Source organism: Typopeltis vanoorti, chromosome 15 (genome assembly GCF_054136105.1).
Source record: "Typopeltis vanoorti isolate ZY-2024b chromosome 15, IOZ_Tvanoo_1.0, whole genome shotgun sequence".
Taxonomy (NCBI): Eukaryota; Metazoa; Arthropoda; class Arachnida; order Uropygi; family Thelyphonidae; genus Typopeltis; species Typopeltis vanoorti.
This window is the reverse complement of record NC_143563.1, coordinates 73,835,937-73,848,348: the sequence shown is the minus strand read 5'-3', so window position 1 is coordinate 73,848,348 and position 12,412 is coordinate 73,835,937. Positions and strand designations below refer to the sequence as shown.

The 12,412-nt window shown below is 33.2% G+C and overlaps 1 protein-coding gene across 1 annotated transcript in view; it reads left to right on the top strand.

The window, feature by feature from the left end:
• Positions 1-12,412, top strand: part of LOC150098890 (CDK5 regulatory subunit-associated protein 3) — a 143,934-nt gene that overhangs the window by 61,043 nt on the left and 70,479 nt on the right. The window contains exons 4-5 of the mRNA XM_090405590.1: positions 7,667-7,816; positions 11,495-11,583. Coding sequence (XP_090261716.1) covers positions 7,667-7,816; positions 11,495-11,583 — 239 coding nt within the window. The remainder of the gene's footprint in view (positions 1-7,666; positions 7,817-11,494; positions 11,584-12,412) is intronic.

Below are 12,412 nucleotides of genomic sequence, written 5' to 3'. Positions count from 1 at the left end.
TTGTCAAGGCTGAAATTCACAAGGTTATCTTCATTGCATGATGAAGAATGGCATGAAGGTATGTGTTTAAGGCTATAGACAATGTTGAGATGTTTGACCCACTTATTTCAGGCTTGAAGTGGTTTGAAAAACAAAAGTTTCATGTTTGGTCTCTAGGACAGGGTTTCTGGACTATGTAAAAAATAAATTAAAAATATATATATAAACTTGATAAAAATAGAAAAAAAATCTTTAGCCCACCTAAGGTACAAAATGTACTATAGGTTCGGAAACAACTTTTTGTGAGTAGAGGCACCAAAAAAAAAAAAAAAAAAAAAAATGTGACCTGTCAAATGAGTTGTCAAATAAGCAGGAGGAACAGAACATACTATCTTTCTGTGTAACAACTCCTAAAGATAAAGCTGAACTCCTGGCATCGTACTTTTTTTAAATTAAAGAAATTTATTTTACACAAATTATGGATTCTACAACTGTGTTATAAATAATTATTTTAATTTCCCGACATTTTACAGTTACAAATCATACATTACAAATCAGTTACAAATGCATACAATTCACAAACGAGATTGAAAAGCAGAACACACTTTCATTTTTAGATACACTTGTCACACGTCTTCTCTCTGGCAGTCTTTCCTTCACTGTTTACTGGAAACCGACACATAATGGCCAATATATACACAAAAACTCCTATCACCACCCAACACAAAAACTAGGGGTCATTAATATACTTAAAAACAGGACTTTGAAAATTTACTCCAATGAACAAGCACTTAAGATGAATTAAAAGTTATCAGCAATATCTTCCTTAAAAATGGTTAAGCCAAAATTCTCTACAAGACCTCAGTTAAAAACAAAAATAAACAAGACTATAATAAAACTGTAACCATTCCATACATTAAAGGGGATATCAAACAAAATAAACAGAATACTACAAAAATGCAACCTTAAAGCCACCTTTAAACCTCCTGCAAAATTAAAGCACTTGCTCAACACATCCAAGGATCCACTCCCTCCACTGGCCCACCCTGGGATGTACCGTATTCATTGCACCTGTAATTTACCCTATATAGGGGAAACAGGACACACTTCCTATCAGAAAAAAGGAACGTAAATGACACATTAAAGGTCAAGCTGGTCTTTCTGATCATGCCCTGAACGTTTTACGTAGAATTGACTGGAAACCTGTTGTTTACATCACACTAAAACATGGTTTGAACGTAAATTTAAGGAGACCTGTGAAATTCTTATCAATCACCCTAATCTTAACAATAATGATGGTCTAAAAATCCCAAACATATGGAAGGTACATATTCTACCCACTTAACCTTTCTCCCTAAGAGTTAAGTGTAAATAGAACCATAGGTAATCCAGGATCTTAAATCTAATATAACAATTGTCATGTTTAATTAGGACATCATTTTCACTGTAACAAAACTATCTATATGAAAGAACATTTCTCTGATGTTGTCTTAATATAATATAGCTTTGATGTAGTTAATTTATTTTATTTTATTTCATTTATTGTAATTTTATTTTAATTTCACTAGTGGTTAGGCCAATAGAATAACCGATCAAATCATTGCCGAAGAGCTCTTCTAATCTCTTCAGCATACTATGTAAAATGTAATTTAGCTTGTCTCTGTATATATATATATATGTGTATACCCCCAGATGATGATCTTAATATGAAACGTTAGGAAATTAAAATAATTATTTATAACATGGTTGTAGAATCCATAATTTGTTAAAATGAATGCTGATCATCATGTAACACCAAAGGAAAGGATTAAAGAAATTTAATTGTGAGAAGCCATATTAATGTAACAGTGATACATACACACACAGGGTGAGACAAAAGCTATTCTACAGTTAGATGTATTTATTAATACAAGATGAAATAAAATAAAAATTTGAAATACAGTTACTCTTTACATAGAGTTAAAAATGTTAAAACAGATTACATCAGCATTTACACACTTCTATAATCTAGTTCTGACAGATATGCAAATAGTCACTTGTAATTCATCAAACTGTCAAGTGACTTTTGCCTCACCAGAGCCCCTCTAGTGTGTCATGTGACACACTAGAGGGGCTCTGGCGCCTATGGCATCCAACCCCCTGAGTTCCGGGCTGGTAAGCCGGTTCTCCTTCATTTCTGATGACTCGAGACATGAGACAGCAATGTGTTTGTCTCATGAAGGCAAACATATTTTTGGACATTTCAAAACAATGAAGAGACAAAAAAGGTGACATAAAAACATTTCAAATTTCGGCTTATCTTTTAACATATATAGAATAGATATATACACACACTTTTTTTCAGCTCACATTCTTATTCTTAGAATGGCTCTATCATTGTCTTTGTATTCAATAAGAATCTAACCTATAGTTTCTTATTGAAAATGAGATTCTATTAAAATTCTTACTTTTTATTCTTCTCTTCTTCTTCAACCGTTTGGTTCTGTCCACTACTGGATGAAGGTCTCCCCTCATGATTTTCCAGACCACTCGGTTTTGTCTGTATTAACAAAAGAGGTTGATAGATGGCTTATACAGGCTGATGTGCCAGAGTGTCACGTGACTAAACGCAAGCTTGTTTTGGCACGCCTACGAGCTGCGACCAGTCATCGAAATGGAAGCGTCCTTGGAACAGTGTTATGCGATTAAATTTTGTGTGCGTTTGCAAAAATCAGCATCGGACACTTTTAACATGATAAGCAAAGCTTTCCACGATGAAGCAATGTCAAGGGCAAGTGTTTTTTGCTGGCATAAAACTTTTAAGGAAGGAAGGCAAAATGTGGAAGAGCTTGAACTTGAGGGAAGACCTTCAACGTCCATCACAGAGACAATGATCAACACAGCAGCAGTGATTATCATCAAGGAGGATCACAGAATTACAGTACGCCAGCTGCATGTTGTCCTGAATATTTCTGTGGGAAGTGTTCACTCAATCATGGCTGAACATTTGGGACTGAAACGTGTTTGCGCCCAATGGATTCCCAAACTCTTGACACCAGAGCAAATGCAGCATCGAGTGGATGTGCACAGAATGGAAAGAAAGACTGGGACAAGAAGGCAACAACTTCTTAAAACGCATCATTACAGCAGATGAAGCTTGGTTGTATCACTATGACCCTACAATGAAACAACAAAGCAGTGAAGCATCCGTCTTCGCCTATCCCCAGGAAAGCAAAAACTGTAAGATCGGTTGGTAAAGTTATGACCATAATGTTTTTTGACTACGAAGGCATTGTTTACCAACACGCTGTAGAATCCGGGAATACCTTAAACGGCTCATACTATGTGGATGTTTTACGGACAATGGTACAGCACGTCAAAAGGAACCGTCCATTGCTGAAGAATGGCTTCTTATTGCACCACGATAATGCAAGGCCACATATTGCTGGTGGTATAGTGGACGTTTTGCAGAAGAACAACATAGATATCCTACCACACCCTCCATACAGTCCTGATCTCGCACCATGCGATTTCTGGCTGTTTCCTCAGCTCAAGAAACCACTAAGAGGCCGCCATTTCGAAAGCAACAAAGTATGTGTAAAAGCTGCAGAGGTGGTTTTGAAAGAACTCTCAAAAAAACGGACTTTAACACGTGTTTAAGAAGTGGATGCAAAGTTGGGACAAATGCATCGCGTCTCATGGTAGTTACTTCGAAAAAAACCATGTAAATGATGACGATTAAAGGTAATCTGTTTTCTGTATAAATATAGTCTTATAACTTATTGAACAGCCTACGTATTTTACAATATCCAGATATTTGTCTTCCTATCTCTCAATGTTATTTTTAGCATACTTCTTTCCATGTGATGTTGTGTTGTTCTCAGCTTTTTGTTTAGGGCTTCTGTTAAAGTCCATGTTTCTCCTCTATATGTTGGGACAGGAAGTATGCACTGGTTGAAAGCTTTCCTTTTCAGACTCATAAGGGTGTTACTTCTGAATATGTCTCTCATTTTCCCATAAGCCATCCATCCAAGGTGAATTCTTCGTTCAATCTCTCTTCTTTGGCAATTCTCAAAGGATAACAATTGGCCCAAATATACATATGAACTAACTTGTTCTATTTCATGGTTTTCAACTTTGACAGTTCTATGGTTTATGTATTTATTCATCATTATTTTTGTTTTTTCTCTATTTATTTTTAATCCAATTACTCGGGAGGCTTCATTTAGCTGATTTAGCCTTTCTTCAAGATCTTCAAGATTATCTGCTATTAGGACAATATCATTTGCAAATTTCAGATGATGCAGCCTTTCTCCATTTATGTTTATGCCTTTTGTTTCCCAATCAAGGGTTCTAAAGACTTCCTCTAGTGCAGCTGTAAATAATTTGGGAGATATGGGATATGGTGTTGCCTTGCGGATGCCTTTTTGTATTGGGAACTTTTCACTGTTTTTATATAATTTAATTACAGAAGTTGCATTATTGTAAATATGTTTTAATGTTTCAACATATGGTTTCTCAGTTCCCTGGATTTCAAGTGTTGCAGATGTTTTAACTGAATCAAATGCTTTTTCATAGTCTGTATAGGCCAGACATAAGGGTTTATTATATTCAATTAGCTGTTTTAATGTATGATGGTCCAAAGTATTGTAATTCTTTCTAAATCCCATTTGTTCTCAGGATTGCATTCCCTCTAGTTTAGATTTTATTCTATTATTTATAATTTTTGTGAAGACTTTATATATGGTGGGGAGTAGGCTTATAGGTCTGTAGTTTTTAATTTCTTTCTTATTGCCCTTTTTGAAAATTAATATTAGAAGTGAATTGTTCCAATTTTTTGGAATTTTTCTCTGTTTTAAGCATTTATTAAAAAGTTTAGTCAGCTATTTGATGATAGGGCTTCCTCCCAGTTTTAAGAAGTCTACCATAATTCCATCTTCTCCCAGTGCTTTTCCATTCTTCATTTCCACTTCACTTTTAAGATCGCAGGGGCATCGTGTTCTTCCTCACTCGAGTTATCCATAGATGATTCGTGGATGTCTCGGTCTTTGTCTTCATAGAGTTCAGTAGAAAATTCCTGAATTCTTTTGATTATTGCATCTCTATTTTTTTTAAGTTCACCATTTTTTCCTCTTACAGCAGCTATTTCCTTTGTTCCAACTGATAATGTTTGTCTTAGGACTTTCATATTACTATTGTTTTCTATTGTTTCTTTAATTTTCCTAGTATTATATCTAATTTCATGTTTCATCCTTTTATGTATAGTTTTACAAATTACACTTTTTTATTAAAATATTAAAATTAAATTATTTAAAATGAAGAGCCAATAGGCTTCATTTCGGCGATGTAAACATTATTTAAATTAAGGGGATATTAAATCCCACATTGTTTTAAAACCGAATAAGAACCTCAAAGATCCGAATCAAAGAGTTTCATGCTGAATATAGTAACTATAAAAGTATCGGCAACTAAAGCACGTAGTTCAAGTACATAGTAAAAACTACCTAGTACAAAGTAGTCACTAATACTTTCATAGTTACTATATTCTTCGATCTTTGAATTTCTTATTCGGTTTTAAAACAATGTGGGATTTAATATCCCCTTAATTTAAATAATTAAAATTAAAGATTATTAAAATACTAATTCTTATTAAAAATAACATTATCTAGTAGTTTTAATTATGCATAGAATGTCTTTGAAAGGGTAGAAATAAGTTAATTTCCAATTGTATCCACTGTACCTACATGTTTATATAAAGTAAATACTTACTTTTTTTTTTTTTTTTTTTGGTTTGTTCTTAAGCTTGAGCTTAAGAAACTTTCATTTTTTTAAATTTCAACATATTGATTTTTTAAAGTCAAGAACACCATCATGAGTATCAATCTGTACAAATCCAAAATCCATGCACTTTGGAATACTGTTATTTTTAAAGTGGTGCACCAAAAACCTCCATAAAAATTCTTTCTGTGGTTCAAAAGATTGTGATTCAATTTACTGATGATTCCTTTCTTACTGACTCACTTTAACTATTATCTCACAGAGGCATTATCTCTCAGCATTGTCTTTTCTTTTAGCACTTCCATGGGTGCTGTTCTACTGAACTGTTTAGAAAACTACTATGTGGTTTTTATTACATGAATAACTTTGATTAAAAGAACAACAAATGACTGTTTTCATATAGATTTGTCTGGTTGGCAGAAATTTGTTTCAGAACAAAATAATTTTTTGGGTGAATTTCTTTTCCCCTCCATCCCTCACATTAAACTAGACTTGATGAAAAATTTTTGTTAAATGTCTAAATAAGAATAGCAAACTTTATTTATTTAAGAAATAAATTTCTAATGTTAAGTGAAACTAAAATCAAAGGAGACATTTTTATTAGTTCACAAATACAATTGTGAAGAACACAAATTTTGACATACTAAATGAAGTAAAAAAATCGGTATGCAATTGATTTTTTAAGTGGAACTTAATCTGTATTGTCAAGTCTGATGGTTATATTAATATTGTTGAACAGCCTGTTATTGCACCATTAATGGGCTGGAACAATGTTGTAACAGGTGCATTTCCTTGATTCACATTTGGATTTTTCCTCAACCAACTTAAGAGCTGTAAGTATGAGCATGACAAAAAGATTCTCTCAAGACATCCTTTCAAGGAAACTCCAGAAGCTTCTTAAAAATTAAAACATTTTTAAATTATTTAATTTTATTGTAAAAAGCTTTTAAAAAACCTTACCTGTGTGTACAAGGGTTATATTTTACTTTCATTGAAAATGTTAGGCAATGTGGAAATTCTGAAAACAGATTTGAATTTAGTGCACCTTGTTTATAAAAATTGTTACATAATACTTTAAAGATAGATTTTTTAAAAACAATTTTGCACTGTATATGATAATAAAAAAGAATGGGAAAATGCATGCTGTATTCATTAGATGAATGAAGACAGTCTTTAATTTGCCAGCCTCATTGACCTAGTTGTTAGTGTATCTACTTTCCAACAACAGTTTATGGATTTAAATTCTGTTGTGAAAATGGATGTATTTTGATTATCTTTAAGTAATAGATGAATTTCATTGGATTGCCTAGATCTTTGTTCCCTTCCCAACATACATGCTTATTGGAAGCCTAAAGTATCTAGAGCTTACTGGAAGCTCTAGATACCAAAATATGAAAAGTTTCATATTTTGATATCTAGAGCAGGTTTCCAGACCAGTTAAAAAATGAATTTAAAAAATTGCTAAAATATTTTAAAAAATCCACCCATGGACTCGCATTAAATTTTTTTTTTTTTTCCAGTTGCTGTTTGATTTAAAAAAGTGAATACTTAAAGAAGAAATTTGTGAATCATATATAGTTTTCAGTGAAAGTAAAAAATATTTAAATATATAAGGGAGCCTATATTGGAATGCTGGATAACCAAATTTTCTGACAGGTTTATTAGCAGGACAGGAAATCTAAATTTTCTTAATTTTTGGTTGTGTTTTATCCTTCCTTTTAGTATAACCTATTTGAATTGAATTTTATCCATATTTTTTAGAATTTGTTATGGAATAATTTCTTAAAAACAGCTTGTGGAATTGTAACTTTTTTGTTCATAATTTAATTTTATGTATACTCAGTAACTTGAACGGAAATGTTTAGTGTACTTATCTAAACATTGTATGTAAACTGTAATTATTTAAATAGCAAATATCTTTTATTTCCAGATATCAATTATTTCCACTGTCTTCAAATTGTTGAACTTCTTAAGGATACTGAAGCTAGCACAAAAAACCTTTTTGGTCAGTATTCCTCTAAGAGAATGAAAGACTGGCAGGAAATTGTCAAACTGTATGAAAAAGATAATTGTTATCTAGGTAAGTCTAATTTCTTTAACTGTTGTTTCTATTCAGTAGTTTTTATGAACTTGAGTACATAAGATTTGACTTCTGCATTAAAAAGTGAAGCATTAACTCTCAGTAAAGATATTTATTCAAGCAACTTCAAAATTCTCAGGTTAGTCTTGACTTTGGTTATGAAGTTTTTAACTATGATTGTTCCAATTATCTCACAACTATGGAAAAATTAGGACCATAATGTAAACCCAGTCCAGCAGTAATTCTTTTAGTTTAACACACACACACACACACACACACACACACTGGATGGATCTGGAACATTTCCTTAATTTCTGGAGTATGTGCATAGTGCATTTAGAAGAATGATAGCTGTCATTTGATTGGAAGGATTTGGTTTAAATTTCATATAAGACGCAGAAATTTATCATGCAGCAAAACAGTCTTATATGAGCATGGAAACATCTGTATAATTTCTATTAATAAGTGGTGCTTTATCAATAAGTGTGTTGTTATAATATTAGTAAATTTCAGAAAGACACTTGAGTATAAATTTTATTTCAGTCACTATTTATAGGTCCAGTTCAGTCTGACCATCAGATGCAAAAATCCAATAACACTAATATTTAATGTTGGACTAAAGATTATATATTTTAAGTTGGTTTTTTTGTATAATTGTAATTTTAATAATTTTTTAGTTAAGAAGGGGGGAAGTATAGATAGAACACAGGTGATTACAATACCCATATGTTTCTGTGGGTGCCATAATCACTTGCTTACTGATGTTACTCATCAATTTAGCTACTACCTGAGTTATCCTCCTTATCTGTGGTAAACAACCTGGTACTGCCTCTTTCAAACATCCCTTGACCCATGTACCGCTAACATCTTGTAGAAACTAAATGTATGAATAATATTATTAAGCAAGAGCTGCAAAAAAAAAAAGTTGTAAAGGATATATATAAGAAGAAAGGTGATCAGCAAGATCAAGAGCAGTATAAAGAGCAGGCAAAAAAGGGTGACTAGTTGGTAAAGAAGGCAAAATCAGATCGAGAGAAAATTTTTCAAGCAGGTGAAAGAAAATTCTTAAGAGTTTTCTCATGGTGGGTAAAAGCAAGAATGATTATATGAGGATAGCTTTAGTGAGTTCTGGTATTAGGTTGTGCACGAGATATTACAGCGACAGATGTGATGACTGATATGAGAATAGAGACAGATAAATTTAGAGGTGCTTAGGAGCAGGATCTTGATGTTGCAAGATGAGATATTGGCCTTGGCATTAAGAGATTGTGCAAGGGAATTGGAAGTGCCTGTGAACAGCCTTTGTTTTTTAAGAATCAAAATGAAAAGTTGGAGATCTTATTTGTGCTTGTGGTTGTATGGAAGTGGAGGAATTTTTCAAAGAATTGGAGACGGCAACTGATACAGAGAAAAAGTCCTTGTTGGAGATCAAAACAGCAGAGTATGGAATGAATAACAAACATACAAATGTGTTGAAAAAATTTGGAGAAGAGGACAAAGCGAATAATGTAAGCAATTTGCTGGATTTCTGTTCTAGACATGGATTAGTCATTACTAACACCATATTCAAACATAAAAATGGGCATAAGTTCATGTGGAGAGAATACATAAGAAATAAGAGAAGTCTCATTAACGATGTTATTGTTGATAGTGATTTCTTCTTGCTGGTTTGTGACACAAGAATACACTGAGGATTTGAAATAGGAAGTGATCAACCATTTAGTTTTGAGCAGGATAAAACTGAATATCATATTGAAAAGTATATAAGAAGTATTTTTTAAGACATGCAGCTTTTTTCTGCAGTGAATTGTAGACTCAAATACACGAATGCTATTTAAGAAAAAAGATTGGAGAGTCACTGGTAGACACTGAAGAACACATTGATTCACTCAGCTAGCGAGAAATGTAAAGTTGTCTGCAAGGATAGAAAAATCAGAACTCCATAATGGACTCCGGAAATTAAAGAGGAGGTCAAAGAAAAGAAGAAACCATATTGAAAGTTCCTGGTGAGTAAGTCATATGTTTTCTGAGAGGATACAGAAAAAATGTAAGTGAAGCAATGTGTAAAACTAGATAAACAAAATTCATAGACAGACTTTGGTAAAAACATGGAAAATAATTATCAATAAGGTGGCAAAACGTTCTGGAGCCTATTGAAAAAAGTTTAGAAATGGAAGACAGTTGTAAAAGCAATCAGAGATGATAAATGTGACCTGAAAAACTGAAGATAAAGATATTCTATTGATAGATTAATTACTTTGAAACTTTTAGGAGTGCATTTCGATACTTGAGGTAGGAAAAAATTATTAATTACCTGAAATGTGGGAAGGCAGCTGGAGTTTATTTGACAAAATGCTCAAATATGGTGGTATAAAAGTTTTACAGTGGCTAATTATGCTATGCTGCATAATTCAAAAGTCTGGTATGAGGGTCGTCGGGTATAGCTGAGTAGAGCTCTCATAGGACTCATCTGTAAAAAAGTGAAATAAAACTTAATGTGACTGCTGAGCATTCCAGATTGTATGCAAGCATACTTGAGAAAAGACTGGAAGAAAATTGTGAAGGGATACTTGGAGAAGAACAAGCTGGATTCAGGCCAAATAGAAGTTGTCCGGATCAGCTTTTCACTTTAAGACAAATATTTTAGAATTCATTGGAATATAACATTGAGCTCTATTTAAGTTTTGTAGATCTGGAAAAGGCATATGATAAGATGCCCAGAGAAAAGCTGTTCAAAATGCTACAATTATATGGTGTCGTTTTTGGGGACATTATATATATCAAACACTGCATAATGTGTCCGCGCGGTTAGCCTAGTGGCTTTGCGCTTGGCAACCATATGCCTGGGGAAGGAGTGTCCTAGGTTCGATTCCCGTCGGAGACGTGAGGAGCTGAAGGATCTTCCTCAGCCATAGCCAAGTTAGCCGGTCTTGGGCGCGGGCAGTAGGGTTTTTTCCGCCAGTTTATCTGGTGTTTTTCATCCCGCAAGCAGACAAACCGGCCCCGTGAACACACAGGGATACAGCCAAGAATACCTTGCGGCATAGGAGTGACCATTCTATCCTCGTATTTCGGTTACGAAATCCAAGCATGCTTGGAAGGTTGTGGGCCTTAAAGGCCTGTTAAAAGCCATTGGGATAGATAGACTGCATAATGTAGTATATTTGTGTGTTGTCAGTCAGCAGTTAGAATTGAAGATACTGGAAGATGATTTGATATTAAAACTACTGATTTGTGTTAACAGCTTGCCGAATAAAAAAATTAACTGGTTTTTAACCAGTAATTTTTTTTTTTATTTCAGGAAGAAAACATCTTTTCAATTTATTTTCTCATGTGCTATATTTTTTCTATAATCTCACTATGAATAAACCTGTAGTACATTAATATTAGTACTGGTGGACTAAGGATGAGATAATCCAGAAATTCCTAATTTTAGAGACCAAATGTGAACTGTGATCTTGCACCAGGCAGTGAAATCCAAATACCATCAAAAGATATGTAAAAGCAACTATACCTGCAGTGGAACTTAACCCACCACTTGTTGGAGAGCAGATATGCTATCCTCTTGGTCAACCAGGATGGAAGTGTCTTTGTTTTAAATATTTTTATATATTGATTTTCTTTTTCATTTTAAATTCATTAAAAAATTTAAATATATTTTTGTTCTAAATATTTTAGCTGAAGCTGCACAGATACTTATTAGAAATGTTAATTACGAGGTTCCATCACTGAAAAAGCAGATAGTAAAATGCCAACAGGTTCAAGAGGTAAGAATAAAATGTTTTGCTTAATAAAGTCCTATGTATATAGAATTATTAATGGTAATATGTTGTAAGTAGCATATTTTTTTATTTAATTTGATTTTTATTTTTTACTCCAGTGCACATGCAGTTAATGCTTACTATAGTGAAATAATAGAAATGAGCAACAACTAGTCCACACATCCCTGCTAACTCATACTCTTACTCAATTTCCAAGAAAGACACCTCAGTACTATCTGATAGCAACTACTGTTTATCAGCTGATTTGCAACCCATAAATCTTTAATCTTTCTTTTGAGGCGCATTCCATAAATCTGTTACCATTTGGTCACCCACATCACCATCCTCTCTACCACCTCCTCATCACCACACAAATAAGAAACCAAATCTAATCATAATAGTCCAGATGTCATATTAGAGCCTTATAAAAAGGAACAACAATGATTCCACTCATGTTTTTGTTTAATAGAAGAAACAGAACAGATGTCTAGGGATAATAATTAACTAACTTTAGTTATTTAACCAATATCCTTTGTACTATTTTGCCTGCATTTTCAATATGTTCCCTGAATTTCATCTCCTTGTCCAGTCATTTCTAGATCCTTAGCCTCATCAATTTTTTCAGTACATACTCAGTATAATTTTCTCAACTGAAAAATGCATTACCTTGCACTTTGAAGATTGAACTGATCACTTTATCCTTTGCCTGCAATGTCAGTCTAGTCAAATCCTCCTTTAGGATCTCTATATCAGCTTCATGTAATTTTGCCCTTCCTTAGCTTTGTTCATGAACAGACAGCTGGATATTTCACTTCAAATCATTCCCAATATCATT